The 25,282-nt window shown below is 28.1% G+C and overlaps 1 protein-coding gene and 1 long non-coding RNA gene across 6 annotated transcripts in view; one reads left to right on the forward strand and one right to left on the reverse strand.

The window, feature by feature from the left end:
* LOC111690742 (reticulon-1-A) overlaps positions 1 to 25,282 on the reverse strand; it is a 36,581-nt gene that overhangs the window by 7,492 nt on the left and 3,807 nt on the right. Inside the window, exons 1-2 of one of the 5 annotated variants that reach the window (XM_023453287.2) lie at positions 19,161 to 19,334; positions 18,816 to 18,851 (exon numbers count right to left, since the gene is read on the reverse strand). The exons of 1 other annotated variant lie outside the window; for it this stretch is intronic. In XM_023453287.2, the coding sequence (XP_023309055.1) occupies positions 18,816 to 18,851; positions 19,161 to 19,239 (115 nt within the window). In that variant the 5' untranslated portion in view covers positions 19,240 to 19,334. Of the gene's footprint in view, positions 1 to 1,917; positions 2,301 to 8,656; positions 8,873 to 9,454; positions 9,592 to 18,815; positions 18,852 to 19,160; positions 19,335 to 25,282 lie in introns of those variants that run through there. 3 more of the 5 variants (XM_023453288.2, XM_023453294.2, XM_023453292.2) reach the window with 3 other exon arrangements.
* LOC124419075 lies at positions 12,797 to 14,491 on the forward strand. Its single transcript, XR_006940385.1, has 3 exons — positions 12,797 to 13,038; positions 13,132 to 13,268; positions 13,329 to 14,491. It is a non-coding gene; the product is annotated as an uncharacterized LOC124419075 (long non-coding RNA).

Genomic DNA, 25,282 nt, shown 5'->3' on the forward strand with positions numbered 1-25,282 from the left:
TAAAGATATAGTGCTTCAAAAAATTAAACGTACTTTTTGGAATGTTTGTCCAGCAATATCTTTCGATATTAAAGTTCTAATTCAGCCATGTAGAATTTATATTTTGAAATGGTTCTAACTTCTAAGAAAAATATTACTTTTTGTTGGTTTAAAGCACTAAACTATAGACGAGATTAGAGACTAGTCTTTAGACTAAATTAAATGCCAGACTGTAGTCATGACTTTAGACTAGACTATAGACTTGACTATAGACTCGACTATAGACTAGACTATAGACAAGACTATAGACTAGACTATAGACTAGACTATAGACTTGACTATAGACTTGACTATAGACTAGACTATAGATAAGACTATAGACTAGACAATAGACTAGACTATAGACTAGACTATAGATAAGACTATAGACTAGACTATAGACCAGACTAAAGACTAGGACTATAGAATGGACTATAGACTTGATAATAGACTAGACTATATTATGGACTACACTATAAACTCTACTTTAGACTAGACTATAGACTAGACAATAGAATAGACTATAGATCGTACTTAAGACTAAACCATAGACTATACCATAGACTTGATTATGGACTAGACTATAGATAGTACTTTAAACTAAACTGTACAATAGAATAGACTAAAGACTAGTATGTATAATATACTATAGACTAGACTTTATAATATACTATAGACTATACTATAGTTTGGACTGTAGACTAGGTTCTAGACTAGACTACAAAAATGACAAAAGAAAACGTATTTTCAGGAATCTTTTAATTTAGGGGTTAATCGTTTCATCGGAAATAGCTAGAGATTCTGGATTTATTATGAAAAAAGTCTGTTATCAAAAGTAAATTAAATTTATATCATGTTTTAAAACCAGTTTTATATGATCCAATATCAGAGGGTACCAGTGCAATAATGTGTTAGTGCAAGTAAACATGCAACACAATGTTATTGTTTATGTTTTAAAGTTCATGTCGTATTAGTGTGAAAGGCCGATTAATACTGATGCCTCGGAGCAATGTTTGGACTTCGACTATTGCTTTTAGAATAAAAATAAAATCGGTTATCGGGACCTTTAGGTCAATATTTGGTCATAAAAAACAACAAATAAATTCGAAAATGTTAAATATAAGGAACAGGCCCATTGTTATGACTCCAAAGTTGTATTTCAACACGGATGGGACATTTTATTAATGTCAATCGATTTATCATGTTTTTAATTGAACATTTAATTGAACATTTTGATATAAATATTATCTAAATTACTACTCATTTGAACAAATTTAAAAGACACACCTGATTTTATGTTATACTTTAACAAAAATATTATCAAAGTAAACTCAGCAGGTTGTCAAAAATATTCAAATAGTTTTGAAAGTAAATGTGTTTGTATGTAGTAATCCCTGCCAGCTAGGCAAAATTGACAAGTAGGCAATTAATGCTTTGCTGTCATTTAAAAAAAGTGCATATCGAACGAAGTCAGGGGTTATCATTATAATGCTATTGCGTAATTGCAAAACTAATTATTAACACTTGATTTTCCCAAAAAAAAAAAAAATTCAACCAATGACAGCAGGACAATTACATTCAAAAAGGGAGATAAATGTTAACAATCTACCTAACGAAAGTAATAAATGACAACAAGTCATAATTAACGAATTATGGATAATATTAAATGTGACAAAATTTTTGACAAAGAAAAAAGTAAATCATACAATATTTTAAAAATTAAATTTGATAAATATTATCTTTAACCTATAAGTTTCTTATCATTTAAAATATTCCTAGTGTACGATTACTTGTTTCAACAACTGTTTTAACAAATTAATTACGTTGCTGTTTGCTTGCTCTGCTTTTAGAAAGTTTTTTTTCTGTTCAATTTAAATTAAAAATTCAACTTATTTTTACCTGGTCCTCTTTCGGGCAATTGTTGTACTGATGAATTGTTACGTGAAAATTTTCTACCACCAGCCATTTTTTTATTTATTTAATTTGTTATATATTTTTTTTAATAAATTTAGTTTAATTTTGTTTTATATTGAACACTTTTATTTTCCCCCAAATAATTTAGTGTTATGGCAAACTTTTCTTTGTTTTGGCGCCAAAGGAACAATTAATTTAATATATTTTTTTTATAAAAAAAGATGCGTGTTAACTGGCAATTAAGCGTAACTAATGTGTGTGTTTAACCAAAAAGTAAACTTGGTTTATTTGATTTGAAAATTATGTTTATAAATCGTGGCGATACTGCAGACCGTCACAACGTTTTTGAGGGAATGACGTTTACTTAATGACTAAATAGACTATTGTATTCCAAAGAAATTTAAGACTCAGAAACAAAAAAGCACTTGGCTGGATGGCTGGTTTGTCAGTTATGGTTGAGTATAGTTAAGTATCTCATTTAGAAGAGAGTATAGTGTAGTAATGTATGAGTTTTGTTGTTTTTATAAATTCGTATTTGGTTTTTGAAAGGTTGTGTTAAAGTTGCAACGTAACCTACACGACACGATCTTAATACAAATATAAAATGTTCAAGTGTTTCCTAAGACAGATACAGATACATTAAAAAAAGAATGTCTTTTGGTGAGATAGCAAGTTCTCCCTCTCCATGTTATGTTTTTGTTGTGGGAAACAAGTTTTGAACTGGCACGCTACTTTTTACGTACTTGGTGATAAAGAGAAGCAGAGAGGTTTTCAATAGGGCTTTAAGACTTGCAGACAAGAACTTGATAAAATGTTGGTATGTATTACATATGTAAATACAGTGGGTTCAGAGAAAATATCTTTTCCAAAAATTATATAAAAATAGGCCAAACTTTAAAAAAAAATTTATATTGGAATTAATATCGAATTGATAAAAGATAATTCAATCATTTAATTCGTTTTTATAATCGTCTAAGAAGAAGGTAAGAATGAGAAAATTTATTTTAGAAAATTGGACCGATCGATAATTAATTTGCATTAAAAATGATCATGTATCTTAGCACAGAACAATCCAGAGCCATAAAGCGACAGCTGTAATAGCTAAGAGTATTCTCCACCGGCCACAGGCGAACTGTCTTTTGTATTTTTTTATTTTAGACCTTTTGGGCGAATTGACTTGCCACATGATTTCTGGTATCTGGCAAAATACGAATTTCTATTATTTATTTAGATTTTTTTTGCTGAAGCACTTAGGGCGAGTTTTTCTGATAAAGATAATCTTCATTCTTTGGTTAAACCTGGTTAAATTTATGTTTCGTGTTTTTCAGATATCAGTAAAGTTACTTATTATCTTAGTTTAACAGAGTGTAATTGGCCAATTAAACTCAAGTTATAAGTGAGAAAACACAATTAACAAAAACAATAAAACAATGATTTCGGAAGAACAAAAAATTACTATTTTAAGTAAATTGTAATTTTCTGATTTGTTTTGTTTTATTAATTATTGTTTTAAATGTTTATTTAACATTTTTTCAAAATTTTTCAATTTACAAAAGTATTGTTTGCAAAAAACAGCTGTTCATTGTTTATGTTTTTGAGTGAAATACTAACAAAGTTAACTGAGCTTAAACCTAAAACTGAAAAACACAATCATCGGTTAAAGTCCGCCTAAATTTGTTCCGAGTTTAATCTAACAGCAAGTTAAGCCTAGTTTAACTGAGGAGTAAGAAACCCGCCCATTTTAGCACTTTTAAAGTTATAATTATGTGACAAAACAAAATTGAAAATGTTAGATATTGATCCATGATATTCTGGCAATAAGACGGTAAAAATAACTTTATACAATAAAGAAGATGAGAAACATTATCATCATTTGGAAATTCTGTTTACTCTCTTTCAAATTTTTCAAACTCTAATTATATTTTTTAGACAGCTGATGGAATTTTTTGAAGTATCTGAATTGATTTATCAATCTATATTCTATACTATAAGATTTAAAAAAAAAAAAACAAAATCGTGTAGCGTATAACATTTCCGGTTTTGTAAGTAAAATTGTACAAGGGTCAATGCATTATAAAATAAATTATATAATTAAATGTTTTCCAAACCCACTGTAACTGATAAAGGGATAATTAAACTTGAATTTAAAACCAGACAATGCATTTATTAAATACATGTATATATGTATATAAAATCTATAGACGTCATCACAGCAGGTCCAGTTTTGTAAAAAAATACACAACAATACAACTTAAAACCACAAAAAAGAAATTATTCTCCAGAGAAAAAAAGAGAAAAAAACTATCTATGAAGATCATTGAACGATAGACAAGAATAAGAGAAAGATAGAGAGAGAGCAAATGCCTCCACATAATTATAAATACTAAACACATCTACGTAAGTACAATATATGTCAGAATGTCAGATAATGCAGAAAACAACGATGGGCGATATAGTGTAGCAAAGTACATACATACTACGATTAACAATGTCAAACATAAGTATACGTCTCATGGTACATGCCTGCATATGTTATATTCGGTATTTTAACAACACGGGTAGACTATTTCTGCTGGCAACACACACTACATTCGTCCGTCGTTAGCAAACAACGTGTCATTACACGAAGATTGACGGTGGGGTTCATCATCGTGAAACCATGGTTAGTTAGTATATTTCGTTTTATACTCAATATGTTTTGTTTTTATTTTGTCTGGGGGATTTTTCCGTTTTCTTAGTGGAGACTTAGAGAAGGTAAAATAAGTACGTAGTACTAAGTGAGAGTAATAAAAAAAAAAGAAAAGAAACAGACAAAGTTTGGGTGCGGTTAGGTTAAATTATGAATCATTTTCTAAATGCAATAAAAAACAGAGAATAAAGAATAATAAAAATAAACTACGTAATATGTATAAGAGAATTGAAAACGATTGAATTATATAGAGACCGATTTATTATAATACTGTAAAGCAGTATTACTCGTTTTATACAAATTATGACGTAGTTTTCTAACCATTTTTATTTTCTGTCACTTTATATGCCGCCGTGATTTGTTTGTACTATAAATGTATGTCATTTAAGCAAATAATAATGGTTGGATAAATTGTAAGTAATATGAGATATTTAAACGTGAACATGAAATAAACGTGTAATATAAGATGGATGCACTGACTGACAACTGCATTGCTATGGTTTGTCAAACTAAACAAAAAAAAATTAATTGAAAAAAATTCTATTGTTTATTGTTTAAAAGTGAGAATATAATGAGAGGAAAAAAAGGTAGCTGCACTATAATATGTAACTCATTTTTATCGTCTTTTCAATTTAATTGTTTACAAATAGGTACAATAAAATAATTTAGATAACAATTGCAATTGCCTCAAGCAGGTAGGTGGGTAGCTGCACAGTAGTCGAAGACAGTGATTTTCAATTTGGATAAGAATCTAGTTGGTTTTTAAAAATATTTAATTTTTATAAAATATGGGACAGTTATCGGAACTTTTAAACAATTATTTTTGATTTGAACATTTTATTTTAATCAGACAGAAATTTCTTTGTGACAACTATAGCTTAGTGTCAGGTCGGAGCGCATGTGCTCGATTTTCATAAGAAACTGGATAAGGAGTTGAGACCAGGGCCGATATATAGCTCTAGATTATCCTTTCAAACTAACTAAAGTTACATATACACGGCTGTCAGATCTTACATCTTTGACAGAAAATGTCTAACAACCTAGTGAACTAAAATTTGTCAGAAAAAGCATAACCTAATAATGTAAAACAATAATATTGTCAGATATCTAACATATCCAGATAATTACTGACAATTTTTATTGGCAGATGGCGAATTTTATGCATTTGACAATGAAATTTCTATTGGCAACACGATACATTTAAAGATCATTTCCACAAAATAAGATTTGGCAACTTTTGTCATACAACAATCTGACAACAGTGTGAACTGACAATATTTGTTGGTAGATAAATTTTGTTGTTTGACAATGGTCTGGCAATGAAATTGTAAGGTTTTCTTACAATCATCTGAACTGAGAATAGACCTATTGATAATAATTTTTATTGTCAGTACATTGCCAGATCGGTTAGCGTTGTATGATCTGACAACATAAAATTTTGCATTTCGTATTAAGATGACAAAAACGTATGTATTGGGAATTCTTTAATTATTTTTTTTTCAAGTCTTATATTATTGGATTACTTCAGGGGCAAACTGTTACGGTTTATACAACTATAGCTTAGATTATAAACGTGGCCCAGTATAAATCTAAGCCTTTCGAAGATGTTATTTAAAAAGTGTTATGTATTATATTTCTCTCTTTCCCAACTGTTGTTTTTTTGAAAACTTTTCTTCTCTTTTCACCAAAGAGGACAAAGTACAGGTATCCATCACAAAAAACAAAATAAAATAACAATTTAACAACACCGCAGAAAAATTAAGAAAAAAAAACAATAAATACAAATGTACACAAAACAGATACTATAATAACAAAAACAACAATAATCATGTAATGGTCAATAAGAGATTCTGCACAAAGAATAAATATAAAACAGTCGTCAGTAAATTAAAGAAAAAATGCGTAGATATAAAAAAGTTCATTGGCATTTACAAACAAATCTAGTCAATGCAGCAGTAGTATCTTTATCTGTCCGACAACTTGTCTTTCTATCTTTCCAACCATCCATCCAAAGTCTATTTAAATACCTACAGATGTATGTATGCATATGCAATATAAGAGTGTAATAATGAAATTAAATTGCGTTTTCACGAAAACACAAATATGTGCGAATAAAGAAAGAAAGACACTTTCAAATGCAATTTAATTAATTAATGTATATATATAAGTTTCTTTGTTTTTTTTCTTTCCTTAAACTTGTGTTACTTTCTTTAACACTGGCCAACAGTGTTGTTACATGGCCATATAAAGGAACTGAAAATGACATCATAAAATAAATATTTTATTATTAAAACAACATTTGGGTGGTGTATTGAGAGAGAATTATTATTGAAACGTAGTAAAATTCTAAATGCATCTAAACAACCCTTAGTCGTCATATTTATTTCATATAATATACAGTAGAAACCCTATAAATAAACTAAGACGAAATTTCTATCACTATAAGCAAAGTTTAAATTTTTTGGATGATATCATATATTGAAAAAATTAGTAAAATTTTGCTTTTTTGGTTTACTATTTTTGAATTTAACTTGGCCTTATCGAAATTTTACTGTATATATATATTCATTACGTTATTCATAAAGGTAGACACATTTAAATGCCACAATACTATATTATTTTATGGCCCATAGATTCTTTTTTAATTTTATTTAATAAACAATGATCTCATCTATTACTAATTCACGTTTAATGCTTTTATAGATGAAACGCAAAAATGTATTTAATAATTTGTAAAAAAAATTAAAAATTTTGCATTTATTTATTATTTTTACTTTATTCGCATGTTTTATTTTTCTTTGCGTTTTAAAAAATTCTTAATATTCGTTCGTTACCCTTAATTTTGACATGTATAATTTTGTGTTTGTTTTTATTTAGTCTACACCTGTCAATATCAAAAAACTTCTTACGTAATATTTACATGTGCTATATGTAAGTTTTTTATAAAATATGTTTTTTTATATAGAGAGGCGCCTTTTGGGTTCTTATATTAACCCATTAGGGTGGGTTATTGTGATGTTCATTGAACTGGACTATATACTAAACTGTAGACTAGACAATAGAGTGTATTAAACATTTATCAAAGATTTATAAATCAAATAGAATATACTATAAAATAGACTATAAACTAGATTACAGACTAGTCTAGACTATAGACTAGACTATAACTAGACTATAGACTAGACTAGACAATAGACTAGACTATAGACTAGATAATAGACTAGACTATAGACTAGACTATAGACTAGACTATAGACTAGACTATAGACTAGACTATAGACTAGACTATAGACTAGACTATAGACTAGACTATAGACTAGACTATAGACTAGACTATAGACTAGACTATAGACTAGACTATAGACTAGACTATAGACTAGACTATAGACTAGACAATAGACTAGACTATAGACTAAACTATAGACTAGACTATAGACTAGAGTATATACTGGAATATAGACAAGATTATAGACTGGAATACAGACTAGACTATAGACTACATTAGGCATAGACTCGACCATAGACTATACGATAGACTAGACTAGAATATAGACTAGACTATATGAGGACTATTAAAGACTTCTACCATTGTCAGGCCGAAGCCGATTTTTATTGAATCAAATGTTCATTTTGATTCTTTCTGACAACAGAATTTTCTTATATTTTTCAACACAAAATAGTTTAAATGTTCCTTAATGAGCTAAAGCATGTATGTAATTGTTTCTCTTCGCACAGATAGCAAACATTTAAATTGTATTAACAATAGAGAAAATAAACAATGTAATACTTATATGATTATAAATAATTTAAATAAACTGAGATTAAGTATAAAATTTAATAACACGGATTTTAAATCAGCCAGGTAATTCTACTAACAACAAAAACAATTTACTAAAAATAATACAAATGGAATATTTTCTTTAAAGAAAAACGTTTTTTAATCATTTTTGTTTTAAACCGGTTTAATAATAATTTCCCATTAAAGATAAACTCAAATATAATTAAATTATTTTAATTTTTTAAAAAAATACTTACAAGATTCACGATTTAACGGCATTTCTGTAATTTCTGTCAAAAGTGCAAAAATTTCTTGTACTTGTTCTAAGGCAGCCATTTTCAATTTATATTTTTATATTAAAAATATTGTTTTTTTTTCTTAATAAAACACACTTAAATTTAATAATAGAATAGTAGAAGAGGAACGAAAAACACACTTTCTTTTCAACGAACGTACAAAATAAAATTTTAGAACTAAAATTTAAAGAAAAAATAATAAAAATTTAATTAAAAAAAATATTAAAATTTACATTCACACTTTATTACGAAATGCAACTGAATGACAACTGACTGCTGCAGTGACTAAAGGTTGAAAAATAACTGATTATTTTAAGCATTCAAAAGATAATTGAAGTAACGTTTTTGTTTTTCGTCTATATGCGGCGTAGGGATGAATGTTTGGATCAACACTTTTTGTTATCAATAATACTTTATTATTGTTGATTATTATTATTAGTAATAGTTACTTTCTATTTTATTTTTTGCACTTTAGATAAGAAAAACTGAATTATGTTTGAAACAATGACAGGTAAAGAACACACACTAAATGTTTGTAGTTATCTATTATTGTAGTTTAAATAAATACAAAATATTTAGTTTGTTAACTTGTTATCTCTATTATATAATTTAGTTTAGACGAATTTTGTAAAATTTGCAAACAACACTTTCTCTTTTAAATAGAAACAAAAATTGTTTTAAATATTATTTATTCACTTTTATAAAAGGGAACTTTTTTTTAGAATAGATTTTATTTTTTTTTTCAAAAATGACCCCCACCTTTGCTTTGCAAGAACTTTTACAAAATTCGTTTCTTTTAGAAAATTAAATGAGTTCTCGAAAACCGTGTGCGTCGATTACGGTATACGGCAAACTAAAGGGAAGATTTTGCCTAAAAACTACAAAAATACACGACAATGAGATAAAAACGCCAGCAGCCTGTCGTAGCATCACCAAAATTAAAAACTATTTTTTGTCACTTTTTTCTGTTGTATTTTTCGTCGTTTTAAATTAAATCCCCAAGTTGTTACAGAATGAACAAAAAAAAAACATAAAACAAAAATAAACAAGAAAATCGAATTCTCTTAGTTTGTCACATTAGGAATCCCAAAGATACAAAGTGTCACTTAAACAAAAAATGTTCAACAATAAAGAAATTTGTTTAAATTAATTTTCGAATTTAAAAAGATTTAGAATTCTCAAATAGATTTTGATTGACGACTTAATATCGTACAACAACTGAAAAAGTCGGCTTGTTAAAATTTTTGAATTTGTTGTTATTATTATATATTTTATATTTGCGTCGCTGTACCTACGACTTGTTAATTGACCGTTTATTTCATTACTCTCAGAACAACTGCAATATAAAATAAATATTTTATTTATTTTATTTTGTAGTACTAATACTACTTTTACTACTACTGCATATTACTCTCTTCTCTTGTCGATTTTTGAGACAATCATTATCTTCATTATCATCATGATGATCATTTATCATAGAGTGTGTATTTAATTGAGTTTTAGATAGCAAGTTGACGAATATGATCATTTTTTATACGATATTAAAACGCGTAATTGTATTCGTTTATACTCGACTTTACAAACAAACTCATCTAGAATAATAACCCTCATTGAGAGTAGAATTACTGGCAAATATTTTAGACATTATTAAACAAATGTATTTGTAATTAAATTAAAAAAAAAAATTATTATATTATAAAATCAAATTGAAGTGTGATGAAATCATAAATTGTATTGAGTTTAATAGAGTTAAACAATTTGCATACACTTGCACACTACGAATGTATTTGTTTAACCACATAGAGGTTATATTGGTGGCGAGTAGAAACGATTTCGTTTTAATTTTAATTTTCATAGAATTGTAGTTAATTTTAAAATAACATTTTCAAAACCACTGCTGTTACCGCTAAAATAACTGAAATTGTTGTTAATCTCATTACAATCTTCAGCAATATTCTAGGGATTTTTTTAATGAATTCAGATTAACGTGATCTAAAATGTTCAGAAAATATTTAACAATCGTCTGAACTTATAATTTTCCTTTTGCAACGTTGTCAGAAAAAGCATTACTGACAATATTGAAAAACAAAAATTGGCAGTGTTATTAGACATTTTCTGCACTGCCAACGTTGTAAGATCTAACAATCGTATTGATCGTGTTTATTTAGGCCTAGATCCTGCTGTTACTACTATCGGCTGATCTTAAGCATTCATATGCAGAATCGGCAGGATTCGTCGTACTTCTGGCATAACTAAAGCATGTCAGGGTCGGTTGGATCATGGTTGGTTGTTATTTCTTGCATAAACTAAAGCTAGACGCATAGATAACTGAGATTTTGATGATCACGATTACCTACTATATCCGCAAATATGTAGTTCGATCTTCTAAGCCATAAAATGGGATGAACTTATTGCAAATATATTGAAAAATTACCAGAATATTCTGTCTAATATTCCTGACAATATATTGAAGATTGAGAACAGCAAGGTCTTTTCTGTCAGGGTAAAGAGTCTGAAGAAACTCAAATAATTCTTACTAAAACCAAATTCACACGAAGCAGTTGAATTACTTAATTCGGACTCTGAGTGACAATAGCGAATTAACCTATTTCTACGACACATTGGTAATTCGTTTTGACAGTTCATCGCCATGATGTTTTCATTCATTATGTCAGTTTTTGGAATATTTCATCGCCAAGAAGTAAAAATTTTGTTCCTTTGAAATTTTCAATTTCTCAATGGGAAAATTGCTATCGTGAACTTGTTGTGAACAATTCATTCACAATAGTTGATTTTGTATGAAACTGAAGAATTTATTTCACGACATAAAAGCCAGTTAACTAAAAAAGTGAAAAGGGAACATATTTCACGTGAAATTATGACTGGCGATAGGGGTGTATGTGTGTATGCAAATTATCATAAATACCCTATAAAAATTGGAGATGACGCTCATTCATTCGTAATTCGTACATAGTACAAACTAAATTACGTACGAAACTATTAATATGATCATCTATTTTCAGAATTTGAAGATCTTCAAGGGAACATTTTCGATTTTATATGCTTTTAATGATAGTATATGTTAGATTAAAAAGTTTACTAGAACAGTGGGTGAATTATAGAGAAAGTCTAAATATTTTTAAATAACATCACACTCTGCCACATCCTTACATCTAAACCACAAAATTTCTCTAAATTCTCAAACACAATCGCCCATTCAATAAAGTAATTTGTAAAAAAGTCAATAAACTATATAAAATCTATATGCCAATAAACCATCTTAATGATATATTCCTCTATTTTCACCTAAACCGCATAAAAAATAATGTTTTGAGGTTCTGCGCTACGCATAAAGACCCATAGATTAGATTAGCAACAAATTTGTTGGCAACAAAACATACCAACACACACACACACACTCTATCTACTATGATGAAAATGACATGGGTTGGTTTTTTTCCTTCTTTTTCTTCTTCTTCATCTTTTCAAAACGTACTAATGAAAACTAACAGCAAACAGAAAAAAAGAGCAATAATTTTGTTTTGGCTGAATGCTAAATTTAGAAATTCAGAAAATTAGCAACTAAACGAAACAAGTGAATGAAAATTGCCACATTCTACAAACATACATACAACATGTTATTAGAAGAAACAAATGAAATAAACAAGCGCAACAAATATACAAAATCTATGAAATTATTCAAATGTAACATATTATAATAAAAAAATTAGATAATAATAAAAAGTGTTGGGGGAAAAAAATAAATGTGTTGTGACGTTGCCGAAAGAGCTGTAAACAAAGGAACGCTATTGAAGAAGAGAGTAACTTGAAAATTTAATGAGCAAAAAAAGCATAATAATTTTATTAATTCAATTTGTAAATTTTGTTGTTGGCAACATATAAAATTATTACACATAATTGTACACTACAAATTTTAATAACAAATTTAACATGTAGTAAGTTCTGTTATAATTTTATTTCGGGAGAAAATTGTCAGAAGTTAGTTATGTTATAACAGTTATTAATCAGTTATGTTAAATAATTAAATATTTATGTCAACTAATTTATTGTCATATCTAACGATTCTATCCATTGTAGGTAGGGTACCCCAAACAAATCAATGTTACGTACTGTTTCACTTAATACAATTAAAGCTTATTGCACGAGAAAAAAACGCGGCATAATGAATTCAAAATTTAAAAAACAAACAAAACAAATTTGAGAATATTTTCAAGGTTAAAGAATGATAATTTGCAAAATTAAAAAATTAAACTTAAATTTAAAAAGCTTTTCAACTTATACAAGTTTGAGGCAAACATGTTCGAAGATGGCAGTGTTGTCAAGTATGTTCTAAAAAAAATCGCCGATAATATATAATCAACATTTCAAGTGAAATATATAAGTAAAACGCTATAATATTCTTCTTTGTTTTAAAGGCAATCCTCAGAATCAACATACGAATCAGTGAACCTTTAAACCCTGAATAATTCCTGAGTTTTCAATGGTTCTCTACCAGTAAACTTAAAGAGTTTCAGTATTAACTACCAGATCAAAAACGCTGGTCTCGACCAGGGTACAAACGGTTTGAGTATTCTATGGTATCCACAAGTCTTAAAATAACCTTTCTTTGTAGTAAAACGACAGCAAGAGACTGAGGCAGGCAATTTATAAGTGCACAAAGTAATGCAGTACACAAGTGCAAGTTAGACCAAACAACAAACACAAGCCTGACCTACCGTCCTTTAAAAATAAATGGCGATGACGTGAAAGGTGTTCTCTATCATATTCGATGACACAAAAGTTATTCTCAATCTTAGGCCCGAAGGTGTGAAATTTTTTGTTGAAATTTTGTAAACAATGAACAGCTGTTGTAAACAAAATCAACAATTGTGAATTAATTATATGTATGAATGTGTTTTATGTAAAATTATATTTCGGGATTAGAATGAATAAAGAAAATATCTCACCTAGATTTTATATAGTGTGACAAAGGAAACTCATTACTGAACCTAACCTAAAGTTAATCGAGCAATTTGAGTTCTATTCTAAGAACTAATCTATGATCATATCAAATTTTACTAAAAACCGCATTTGTGTTGTTGTAACAGATTTATTGTGACTAGATGTTCTTCCCAGGGTTACTGATTTGTCAATTTTAGACAGATTAAGAATCTGGTCATTCCGTAGCAGAGATTCAATTGTTGTAAGAACGGCAATCCTTCTTTGTGTCTGAAGGGATGACGAAATTTTACACGAAATAAAAACTCACCAAAACATTATTTAATGGAATCAAAAATTTACTAATTTTCTTTAATATGAATTTAATTCTCCTAACCCATAGGAAATTAAATTTTTATTAACTTCTATTGCCAATAGGAGTAAAATTTTTGTTGCCATACAATTTTCATTCCGCTCGAAGTGAAAATTGCTATCTGTGAACTTGCTGTGAACAATTAATTCACAATAGTTCTCTTTTCTCTTTATTTATTTACTAACATTGTTCACTTCAAAAAACTCAGCTCGATTTAAAATTTTTCAAAGCAATTTTGTAAACAATAAACTGCTGTTGCGAAAAAAATTTACTATTGTGAATGACAGTCAACTAGAATAGTATGTATTACTATAGCAATGTTCTCCTTGAGGGAAAAAACAATTGTATGGTAAATTTCACATTGTTTTGCCAGTGGGGTGATTGTTTCAGATTTATGTTGAAATTTTCAGTAAAAAAAACATTTTTTTTGTAAATATTATTGTTTATAAACATTTTAATTTCTCTAAACTTTTACATAAAATTTCAATATGTTAAAAATTATTATTAAAAATCTAAATTTTTAGCAAAAAACTGAAATTTATTAAAAAAAAAAACAAAAATCTTAATTTCCATTCCAAAATCGAATTAAATTCTCACCAAAAACTAAATAAACATATTTATATTTAGCTTTTAATAAATTCCAAAACAATGATAATTACAAATCTTTGCTTTTAAAAATTTTATATTTCAATATTTAAATTGGCAAATGCCGGCAGCCAAAACAACAACAACAAAATTACGTTTTTAATAAAAACAAGTAAAGCGATAAATAAATTTATATTTTTAGCTTGTTATCATGTTTAATATTTGTAGAAATGAATAAAAAAAATAAAAGTAAACAATTTTTTTATAACATACTTAATGTATTTTTCTATATTATTTTCAAAAAATATTATTTGCAAAAATTTTCACATCATTTATAATATATTTTTTGTGAATAAATAAAATACAATAAGTGACTAGCAAATTTTTGTGAAGGTATGAGTAAAATCTTCACAAAAACCTGCAAATTAGTTTAGATATTTCAATGAATTGCAATATAAATAAAGAAAATAGTCAATATTGTCAAAATGCTTTTTTTCAAACAGTTGGTAAGTAAAAGTGTTAAATATTTTAACAAAAACTAGTCACAAGATTTTAAAAATTTTAAATAATTTATAAATATTCCATCTGACATTTATAAATGGTACATTAATAATTAAAAAGTTTTCATTCCTTTAAAATCCTGTCACTACTACCACACCGCTTCTGATAATATGTACTGGGTAAAAAGCAAATATTTGCTAATAATATTCCCATTAGTACAGTCAGTAAATGAAATAAATTAGCGTTATGAAAAATTAAGTGTAAAGAAAGAACACAAATCCTAAATTAAAATACAATATATTTTTTTGCTGTAGTTAAAAGCTGACTGACTTTTTTTCTGTTTTTTTCATAATTAATATTTATAAACACCTTCTGCTGTAAAGAAACAGCAAAACAAAAACCGGCCTGTAATTGTTGCATGTTTTTTGCTAACACTGTAGGTGTGTTCATATGAAACTATATATTTGTAGCGCTAATAAATCTATTTTAACTTGTTTGTTTCTTGTTGTCAGCCAGATTTTGAATTTCTAAATGGATTTGTTTTTATTTTTTTTTTTCAAGTAACTATGATTTTAAATTTTCCGCATTAGTAATTACAACATGAACACTCATTAATTATAGTGACTATATTTGTTTGCCCAAAATTTATATTTCGTTTGCTTAATGAAAAAAGAAATATGAGAAACGTGTTTGTGACCTTTTATTTAAGGTTTTTATTATACATAATAGCAAAATTATACAAATACTAGATTCTGGTTTATTGTTTCTTTCCCTCTAATGGATCGACGAATAAAGACAACCTAAAAGTAGACTATACTTTTCAAAACTGAATTTGAAATTGAGAAAAAAATCTATATTACACTTTTCTAATTTTATAAACTTTTGTTATATTGACTATAGTTTGATCAATAGACTAGATTATAGACAAGACCATAGACTTCTATAAACTTTTGCTAAGTACACAACAGCCTATTCATCATAGGTACATACTAGTCTATAAACTATTTCATAGATTAGTCAATAGACTGGTCCATATACAAGATAATTAAATAGTCCAAAGACTTCTCAATAGACTAGTCCATAGATTGGTTAATAAACTAATTCATAGACCTGCCTCTTAACAAGTCTATAAACTAGACGAGTCAATTGCCCATTCAATAATATAGTACGTAAACTAGATTAAACTATGACATCGACTCGTTCTTCGCACCGGAACGACTGGTAGTTAAACTAACAACGACCAAGGATTGTCAACCCAGCCACACTGACTTTACACGTGTCGATGTTACAACAACATGACATAGACTAGTCCAGAGACTAATTCATAGTTTCTGGACTAGTCTGCATTCTATTTAGTACATTTTAGACAAGTGCAGAAATTAGTCAATGGTCATTAATTAGTCATTAATCAATACACTGTTCCATAGGTTAGCCAATAGACTTGTGATTCCCTTGAAAAGAGTGAAGATTCGAAAAACAGAGAAACAATAATCTAACAAGAGAAACTAGAATGAAAGAAGATAGTTAGAAACGATTTGCTAAATCGATTATATTTCCTTCCCAATTGTCCGGTATATTACCGTCCAACTTACAGACAAAATACCTATTTGACAATCATTATACTGTGTCTACTATTTACATTATACATTATGATGAATGCTCATACAAAACAGATAAAAAGCGGCGTAAGACTCTATCAATTCTCACCACGATAGTATAATATTTGGAAGGTCATCGCCCACCCGTTACAAACGAGGAACGAAACCTACCACATCTAGAGTGGTATTGACATAACTTAGATCGAGACAGTACTGTCTTGCGTGTGACACAGACTCACTCAATGTTTAACACCTTTTCAAGTGCAGGCCAAATCTAACTCAGCTGGAAACTGAATCCCTTTAGACTCAGCAGATAGATACGGGGTCGTCTACTGAGTTTAGATCTATCTTGTTTGGATAACCATAGCGAAGAAGAAGAGTAGTAACTGCATATGTATATGTACGTTAAATTTCTAGTGTCGCTGCTACAACAACAGCAACTGGACTAGTTCATAGCTTAGATGATATGTACTCGACCAAGACTAAACCATGGATTACACTAGACCAGAGAATATTCCATAATTTGGAACATTGACTAGTTTATACTCTAATACATAGTTAATTAGTTGGTTAGTTTCAAAGGACGATGTACATATATACATCAAATCCGAAAAAATACACCTAGGCCTCTATTAGGCTTGTTGTGCGCTTCTTAACCAGTGCCTCAGGTGGGAATCTAACCCACCACCACCGATCTACCAGATTAGAGCTCTAACCACTAACCTACCGGATTCCACTCTAATACATATATCAGTTTATTAAATAGTCCATGTCTGTCTCTGACATTTGTATTTTTTTAGTAAACACTCATATTTACAACACAATCTCTTATGAGAAAACTATATGCTTAAGCATAAAATTTAAATCGATGAGCCTCTTGTTTTACAAGTGACATGAGTTCTCAAGCATTATTGTCATTCTCTAGACAAAAATTCACCAAGTAAACATTTTTTTTGAATTGGCAAAAATCCAAAAAAAAATAAAAACACTTATAGATAATAAACTCAATACATAAAAATTGAATTGTTCAGAAAAAAAGAAACATAAAATTTATAGCATAATTTAAGGATTACAAAAACGCAACATTGCTTGTGTGTTTCCTTTCAGTAAACATCAATAATTTTCGGCTGAGAAGACTGACGTCATTTTGAAAATAAAAAATGACATTTTACAAATGTAACGAAGCATTAAAACGACATTTACAAAAAAAAAAAAAAAAAAAACAGAAATATTTTGTAATGTGAGATTGTGTTGTTAATACAGTTTAAATGTAAAAAAAACAACAACTGTACTTTATTTTATACACCTTCATAGAATTTTTAATTCTTTTCAATAATTGCATGTTTTGCAAAATAATTGCGTTTTTAAATATAATTGATAGAAAAGAATATATGTATATATGTGTGTGTATGTGTATGTACAAAATTAGCATATAAATACCATATATAGAGCGTAATAGCAGACGTGTTAGCCAGCAGTAAGTAAAAAAGAAAACAATTAGAATTGATTTTCTTTTAAACAATTTTAAAACAATGTTTTCTATATAGAGCTGTTGGCTGGTTGGTTGTAAGAGAAACAGCTAAACAAGTTTTATAAGGACATAAGGTTTTGTGAAATACCAAATAAATATATAAACACCATTTCCCTAGAGTTAGAAATTTAGTAATTTCTTTTAGAAATATATATTTTTTACCTAACAAAGTTGATTTTTAGTAATAGGAGGAAATGGTGTACAATTTATAAACCATAAAATAAAACTATATACAAGTGGTCATTGAACTAAAGGATAATAGATATATAATAGCTTTAATACACATACATGTAGAGGTAATATGATATACATATATGTTTGTGCAAAATATACTTAAGCAAAAAAGTTTTTTTTTAAGTGTAAGCATACTTATAGGCAAAAACATTATAAGCAAAATTAATATAAATATTTTAGAGCATAGACACTAAGTCTAGCTGGTTTTTTGTTTTAAATTCTATACAATTCTTTTTTATTTATTACAAAAATTTACAGGCGTTTTCTTGTTTTAAAATTTTTGGTTTAAAGACAAGCCAAAAATATGGCAACAAAAGCGAAGAGGAGAGAGAGAGAGAAACATAGAATTGATTAACTTACCTCGTGGATGTAAGCGTTCCGGCTTAAACCATGCGTCTGAAATTAGTAAATATTGATTATTTTTAAGGTAAAGAGGTGTTAAGAGAGAAAAAAGCATGATTAGTTAAGAAAATTAAAACATAATAACATAACTTCAAGAAACAGATGTTTAAATGCAAAGAAAAGAGTTAAAAAAATGAAAATATAAAGCATACTGTTAGGAGGTTAGTTAAAAACAAATGTAGAGTATAGTTGTTAGGTTAATACACATACAAAGTTAAATTACACACACCAATTGCTTACTACTACACTTATAATAGGAAACCAAATAGATTATATATTTTTTTTTAATATAAAGACACTTACTGGGATCTAATAAGGAACATATAAAAGGACGTTTTTTGTAAACACCATTTTGTGCAGGTTGTTCTCCAACTGTATCCATTTTTTTATTATACTTTTTTCAATTTATTTAATAAATTTAAATTTTATTGTTTAATTACTTTCACTTTCAAAATCTTTTGTTTATTAGAAAAAATTATGTTTAAAACTTTTTGTTTTTGTAAATTGTTTACTCAAGACGTCAGCGTTTTTTTTAAATGTGCTAATTTTCGAAATTTCCGTCAATATATATAAACGAGAGCTTTATTTTTTTTTGACAATTTTTTTTTTTTTTTTATTAACAAAAATTCGATTAATCAAATTTGTTATTAATTCTTCTTATAAATACAAAAAAAAATTAATTTCTTTTTAAAACTCTTTTTTTTTGCTTCTAATTTCTTTTTATTAATATTAAATGATTGCAAAAATAATTATTTATATGTTATGGCCCAGTATATTGTAACAATATTACGTTTATCACGTTAACACATCGAAAAACTAACTAAAATCGAAACGAGTATTACTTAAACAGTACACGACGAGTACACTTGCCAAAGAACACACTTAGCTAGAAGAAGTCCTGTCGTAATTGTGATTGAATTTCCTGATTGTTAGACAAGGAAACCTATAGTAAACCTCAGTCAACCTAAATAATGCGCAGAGCTTAAATCCGCATTAAAAGAGCGTTTCTTGTAGGGAGGCATATGGAGACTTTATGTCGCAAAAACTATGAATAGCAAAAAAAAAAGGTTTAACAAGCAAGACAGTTCACAGACTTTATTTGAGAAAAATAACTAGAGATTAGTCAGTATATCTTTAAGGTTACCCCTGACCCTTATGTTATATTGCCTGTGTAATGCCAAAAACGAAACAACATTTCATTTGATATGCGAAAAAAAGTCTCCAAGTTATTGATTATTTTCTGTTCCAAAAAAATTGCTGACTAGTGGTGAATTTGGTAATTAAGGGTGGTTGTCTATTAGTGATTTTGGATCATGCGCCTAAGGAATTTGTAATTTTACAAAATTCTCTTTATGACAGATGATGAATTCTCATTTTAACAAAAACACTGTTGCTGTTTTTATTTAGAGTTTATAAAGAGATGAAAACATATTAAATCATTTTTGTAAATTGTTTTTGACTAAAATTAACTAATGAACTTGTAAAAGATTATGTTGACTAAAATTTTCTAGTCTAAGCTGCAAAAACAATTTTACAATACTTTCTCTAGAGATATTTTGAAACTTTGCCGGTCTTTGTTATTATCAAGTTTAGCTACTTTTTTATATATAGGAGCCTGTGACTGTATTTCGACTTTAAGAAAGGAAAACTTATTAGACAATTTTGTTTTAGATTCTTAAACAACTACCTTGGATCTCGCTGTATCGTCATTATTTCTGTAACCCGTTACTTAGAACGGTTCTTAGGGAACTAGTTCTTAGAAAGAAGTTATACATTACTACAACACTAGTCCAGTTGAACGCATACTAGTACCAGAACAACTTCTTGGAATCAGTTAAAAATAATTAAAAAAAAAGAACTATTTGAAAGTGAAACGCAAAGGTTCTTTGCAGCTTCTTTCGAACTAGTCCCAAGGATGATAAATTCGAATAAAAATCATTGATAAAAGAACTAGTTCCTTAAGCATTACGTAGAACGAGTGTCGACTCTATTACTGTTTTATAGAACCACTTCTGAAGGTGACAATTTCTAACATAAATCATTGGTCTAAACGCTGCAATCTAAAACTAAAACAAGTTTCCCTGGGAAGTTATTTGCCCTCCCTATCGGAATGGAGTGTCGACTCTATAACACTTTCATAGAACAACTTCTGAAGGTGACAATTTCGAACAAAAGTCATTGGTTTCAACGCTGCATTCTAAAACTAATGCAATTTTTTCTGGTAATTTGCCCTCCCTATCGGAATGGAATTAAGTGACAGAACAGATATTAAGCTCAAAATTTTCTTCAACAATCAAAACATTAAGTAAAACCCTAAATTTTCCATAAGTTCCAAATTTTTAAAATTTACTAAAATTTCATTTTAATTGATAATGTTAAAAATATTTTTAAAAATTTCACTAAATTTCAAAAATTTTACTAAAAACTATATTTTTTCAAAAATATATTTTTCTGAAAACTTAAAATTTTATTAAATTATAAAAACATTAAATAAATTCTGTTTTAAATTTTGTTAAAAACCCAATTTTTTTTTAAATTCATTTCTAATAAAATATTTGAAAATTCACTAAAAATTGGAAATTTTACAAAAATCTCTAATTTGTACCAAAAATTTAAAGTTTTAATAAATTTTTTTAAGTAAATCGCACCAAATTTTTATTAAAACTAAAATATAGAAAAATTTTAAATTTAAAAATTTCACTTTGAAATTTTACAAAACATTTACGGTTTGTTTCTCTAAATGCGAACGAATAAGTATTTTCTAGTTTTATATTGAAAACAACAAATAAATTCAAAAAATTAATATTGTTTTCAATACAACAAGAGAAAGAAATGTTCGTTCGCATTTAGAGGAACAGGTAGTTGAAGTTTTATACAAAATTTTGAATTTTCACATAAATTCTATATTATACCAAATCGTAAATTTTAACAAAAATTGGAATTAATAAATTCCTAGCAAAATTTTGTCAAACTAACGTACTTATATGGATTATGAGAGCTTAAGCACTTAAAAATATTTTTTAATTAAAACCAAAAACGTAGATATTTAAAAGCTACACTTGTACACGGTTTTTTTATGTAGATTTTTAAAAGATTTCAAATAAAATTACATGAAAACAATTCATGTAACAATTATATACTTGTAACCGCACGAAATTGTTAGTTTTTTTTTTCTAAAAAATTTTATTAAAATATTTAGAATAAAGTTTAAAATTATTCAGTTTTTTACAAAACGTGGTTAAAAAATGTTAAAATTATCAAAATTCTTTCCTTTTTTACTTTAAAAAAAATTAAAGTGCAAAAGCAACTTTAATTACCGTTTGTTATTTTTTTTTGTAATAAAAATAAAACCAACAATAAATGTCACAAAGAACTAAAAATGTAAGATAAATGGAAGAATATCTAGGCAATAAAAAAAACAAAAATACAAAACAGCTAAAACAACCAAGCCCTAGTGTAATTTGTTAAACATTTTTACTATTTTAAATTACAATGAATTTTTCCTGCTTAAAAATAAAATCGAATATAATCAATAAAAAAAATAAGAAACTTATTTTTTGTTACCACAAAATACACCACATGCCAAGAGTAAAATCAAAAAAGGTAAAATAAAAAAACTAAGCAAGAGGTTTTTTAAACATTTTCCTACAAACTAATTGAAAAAAAACCCAAAAGATACAAGAGAAATTCCAAACTTAAGTTTTTTTTAGTACTTATCAATTTGGCATCGATTAAAATGAAATGTGCTCAAAGGCTATAGACAGAACAGAGCACTGCTGCAGCTAGCTGTAGCATCAACTAAATCTTAAGTACAAAAAATAAAAATTACAAATACATGATGCATGGACAGACTAACTTTACTACTAAAATAACAATTCATGTCAATGACAATGAAAAGAAAAGCAAAATAATGCAACAACTACTACAACATATGAAATATTCCAATTGGAGCGCATACATACGAAAAAGGAAAAAGAAAAATTATTTTGAAAAAGATTTTCAATAATATTGATGACGGCACAACAGAATAATGAACAGAAAAAAAGAAAATAAAGACAAGAGAAGATTTTTTGGCTGGCCAACAATTAAATTAAGAACAAATGGAAAATGTTGTACAAGCAAATTTTATTTTAAATCATACAGATTTAATAAATAACTTTCTTTGATGATAATTGATTTTTTGTTTGCTGTGCAAAGTTTAAGTCTTAAGTTTTACAAGGAGTTGTTTTTTCAATAAATATTTTTTTTAACAATTTTATAATATTTGTAAATTTCATTTTGGAACTAAGGTTTAGCTAAAATGGATAGCCGTGAACTACTTAACCAAGTTTTAGTAGCTCACGTGGTTCCGTCTAATTTCGGTAACGTTGTGATGCCCTATAGGGTCAAAGGAGTTTTTTTCTACAAAACTACTCACTATTTCCTGAGTTAAACCAACTGGTTCGATTCACGTAGTTAGTTCGAAAAGAGGATGTATACACATAAAATCTGAAGAAAGGCCTCTATCGGCCCTGTTGTGCGCTCCTTAACCAGTGTCAAAGGTGGGAATCGAACCAACCACCTCCGGTCTACCAGACTAGAACACTAACCACTAACCTACCGGAGGCCACGATTCACGTATATTATAATATTTTGTAGATTTATCCCGGATATATCCTCCACACAAGAGAGAACAGCAGATTTCGAATAGTGTTCCCCGTTCCCATTAAATGTCGTACAGTAACAGAGGAGATATACACCCCTATCGCCAATAGAAGTGAACATTTTGTTCAATTGAAAATTTCATTTCCCTCGAAGTTAAAATTGCTATTGTAAACAATTCATTCACAATAGTTGATTTTGTATGGAACAGCTGTTCAATGTTTACAAAATTTCATCAAAAAATTTCGCAACAGGGGAATTTTTTCACAACAAAAAAGTTAGTGAACGAAAAAAGTGAAAAGGGAAAATATTTAACGTGAAATTATGATTGGCGATAGGGGTGATAGTCCGTCTCCTCCTCATTGTAATAACTTCTGCAGTAGTCATTGTACTAGAGAACCATTATTCTGATTGCCAATAACACAGTATTTCGTTATTACCGATAACAGCGTTCTAATTTGTTCCCTACAAAAGAGCCCAGGTTGACCTCAAAGTTAGACAGGTGATTTCACTAAACCATCTGATCTGAGCCATTTCATAGAGTCCATTTTGAACAAGTGCATTAGTTATTAAGGGAGGAAGGGTAAGTGGTAAGTTCGTTCGTCAGCAATACAGTTTCCAGAAATAATTACTATGTGCATTGACCCATATTTCCGTTATCCTAGAATGTCTCGCTATCTTTTTAAGAAACAGCCGACATTCTTCGGTTAACCTAGATGTCGGAAACACACCCGCTAGGTTTTTGATTGTAGCTTTGCTGTCCCTATATATACGTATATACCCAGATATTCGACAATTTCCCGCTCGTTTTATAGCAGATATCTTTAAAGGACAATTCCAAATCTTTCAATGTAAAAGCTCCCACCTACCCTACCGCTACTTTTGGAGCCATCTGTAAAAACATCACTGAGTGAGTGGGTTTTATATACTTTGTTCCTCTAGGAAATCAGAATAGAGAACTGTTTATCTAAGTGAGTTTTTCGTATCGCAATAGTCAACATTTAAATGCAAGGCTTTGAAATGAAAGTTATATTAACATTATTTGCGCCGATTTTCGGATAGATATTTGAGTTAATAATGACAAAGAAAAGGCACAAATCGGGAGGTGCAGTTGTATAGGCGCAAGGTTAAATAGTGGATCAATAATGGTTTCGTCCCTGTGCCAAAAAACAACTTGTGGAACCAATATTTTTGTGCGTTACAAACATCAGCACAAATGTATAATATATAACACTAAGGTAGGGTTTAAAAAAAATTAAATTTCACAAAATTCGAAATTCACTAAAACAAAGAATTACATAAAATCGATCTTTTACATAAAATATTTAACCAAAAATGCAAAATAAAAAACTGGACTTTTGATACAATCTGAAGAAAAATGTTTAGAAAATTTAAGAATATTAAATTTTGAAAATTTTCTAAAAGTTGTTCGCAATTAAAATGGTCGAGTAACTATAATAAATTTAAAAATAAAATAAATTTTTAACCTTCAGATTTTAAAACAAACAGACCAGTTAATACTTAAAAAACTTCTTCAAAAAATAAAACATAATAATGAATAATCCCCACTACTTTTTAGTTTCAAGTGTTTAGTTAAATAATTAGAAATGCCAGTAAAAGAACTATTTTTTTCGAACTTTAGACATGACGACTAGAGTAATACAAAAAAAGTAAGAAAAAAAAGGAAATTGTTTAAGAAAGAAAATAGAAAAAATAAGCCAAGTAACACGCTCTTGGTAACAGAAGTAAATGTATTCGATGAACATTTTAAGACTTTTTTTTCA

This window comes from Lucilia cuprina, chromosome 2, assembly GCF_022045245.1.
Source record: "Lucilia cuprina isolate Lc7/37 chromosome 2, ASM2204524v1, whole genome shotgun sequence".
In the NCBI taxonomy this organism is placed as follows: domain Eukaryota; kingdom Metazoa; phylum Arthropoda; class Insecta; order Diptera; family Calliphoridae; genus Lucilia; species Lucilia cuprina.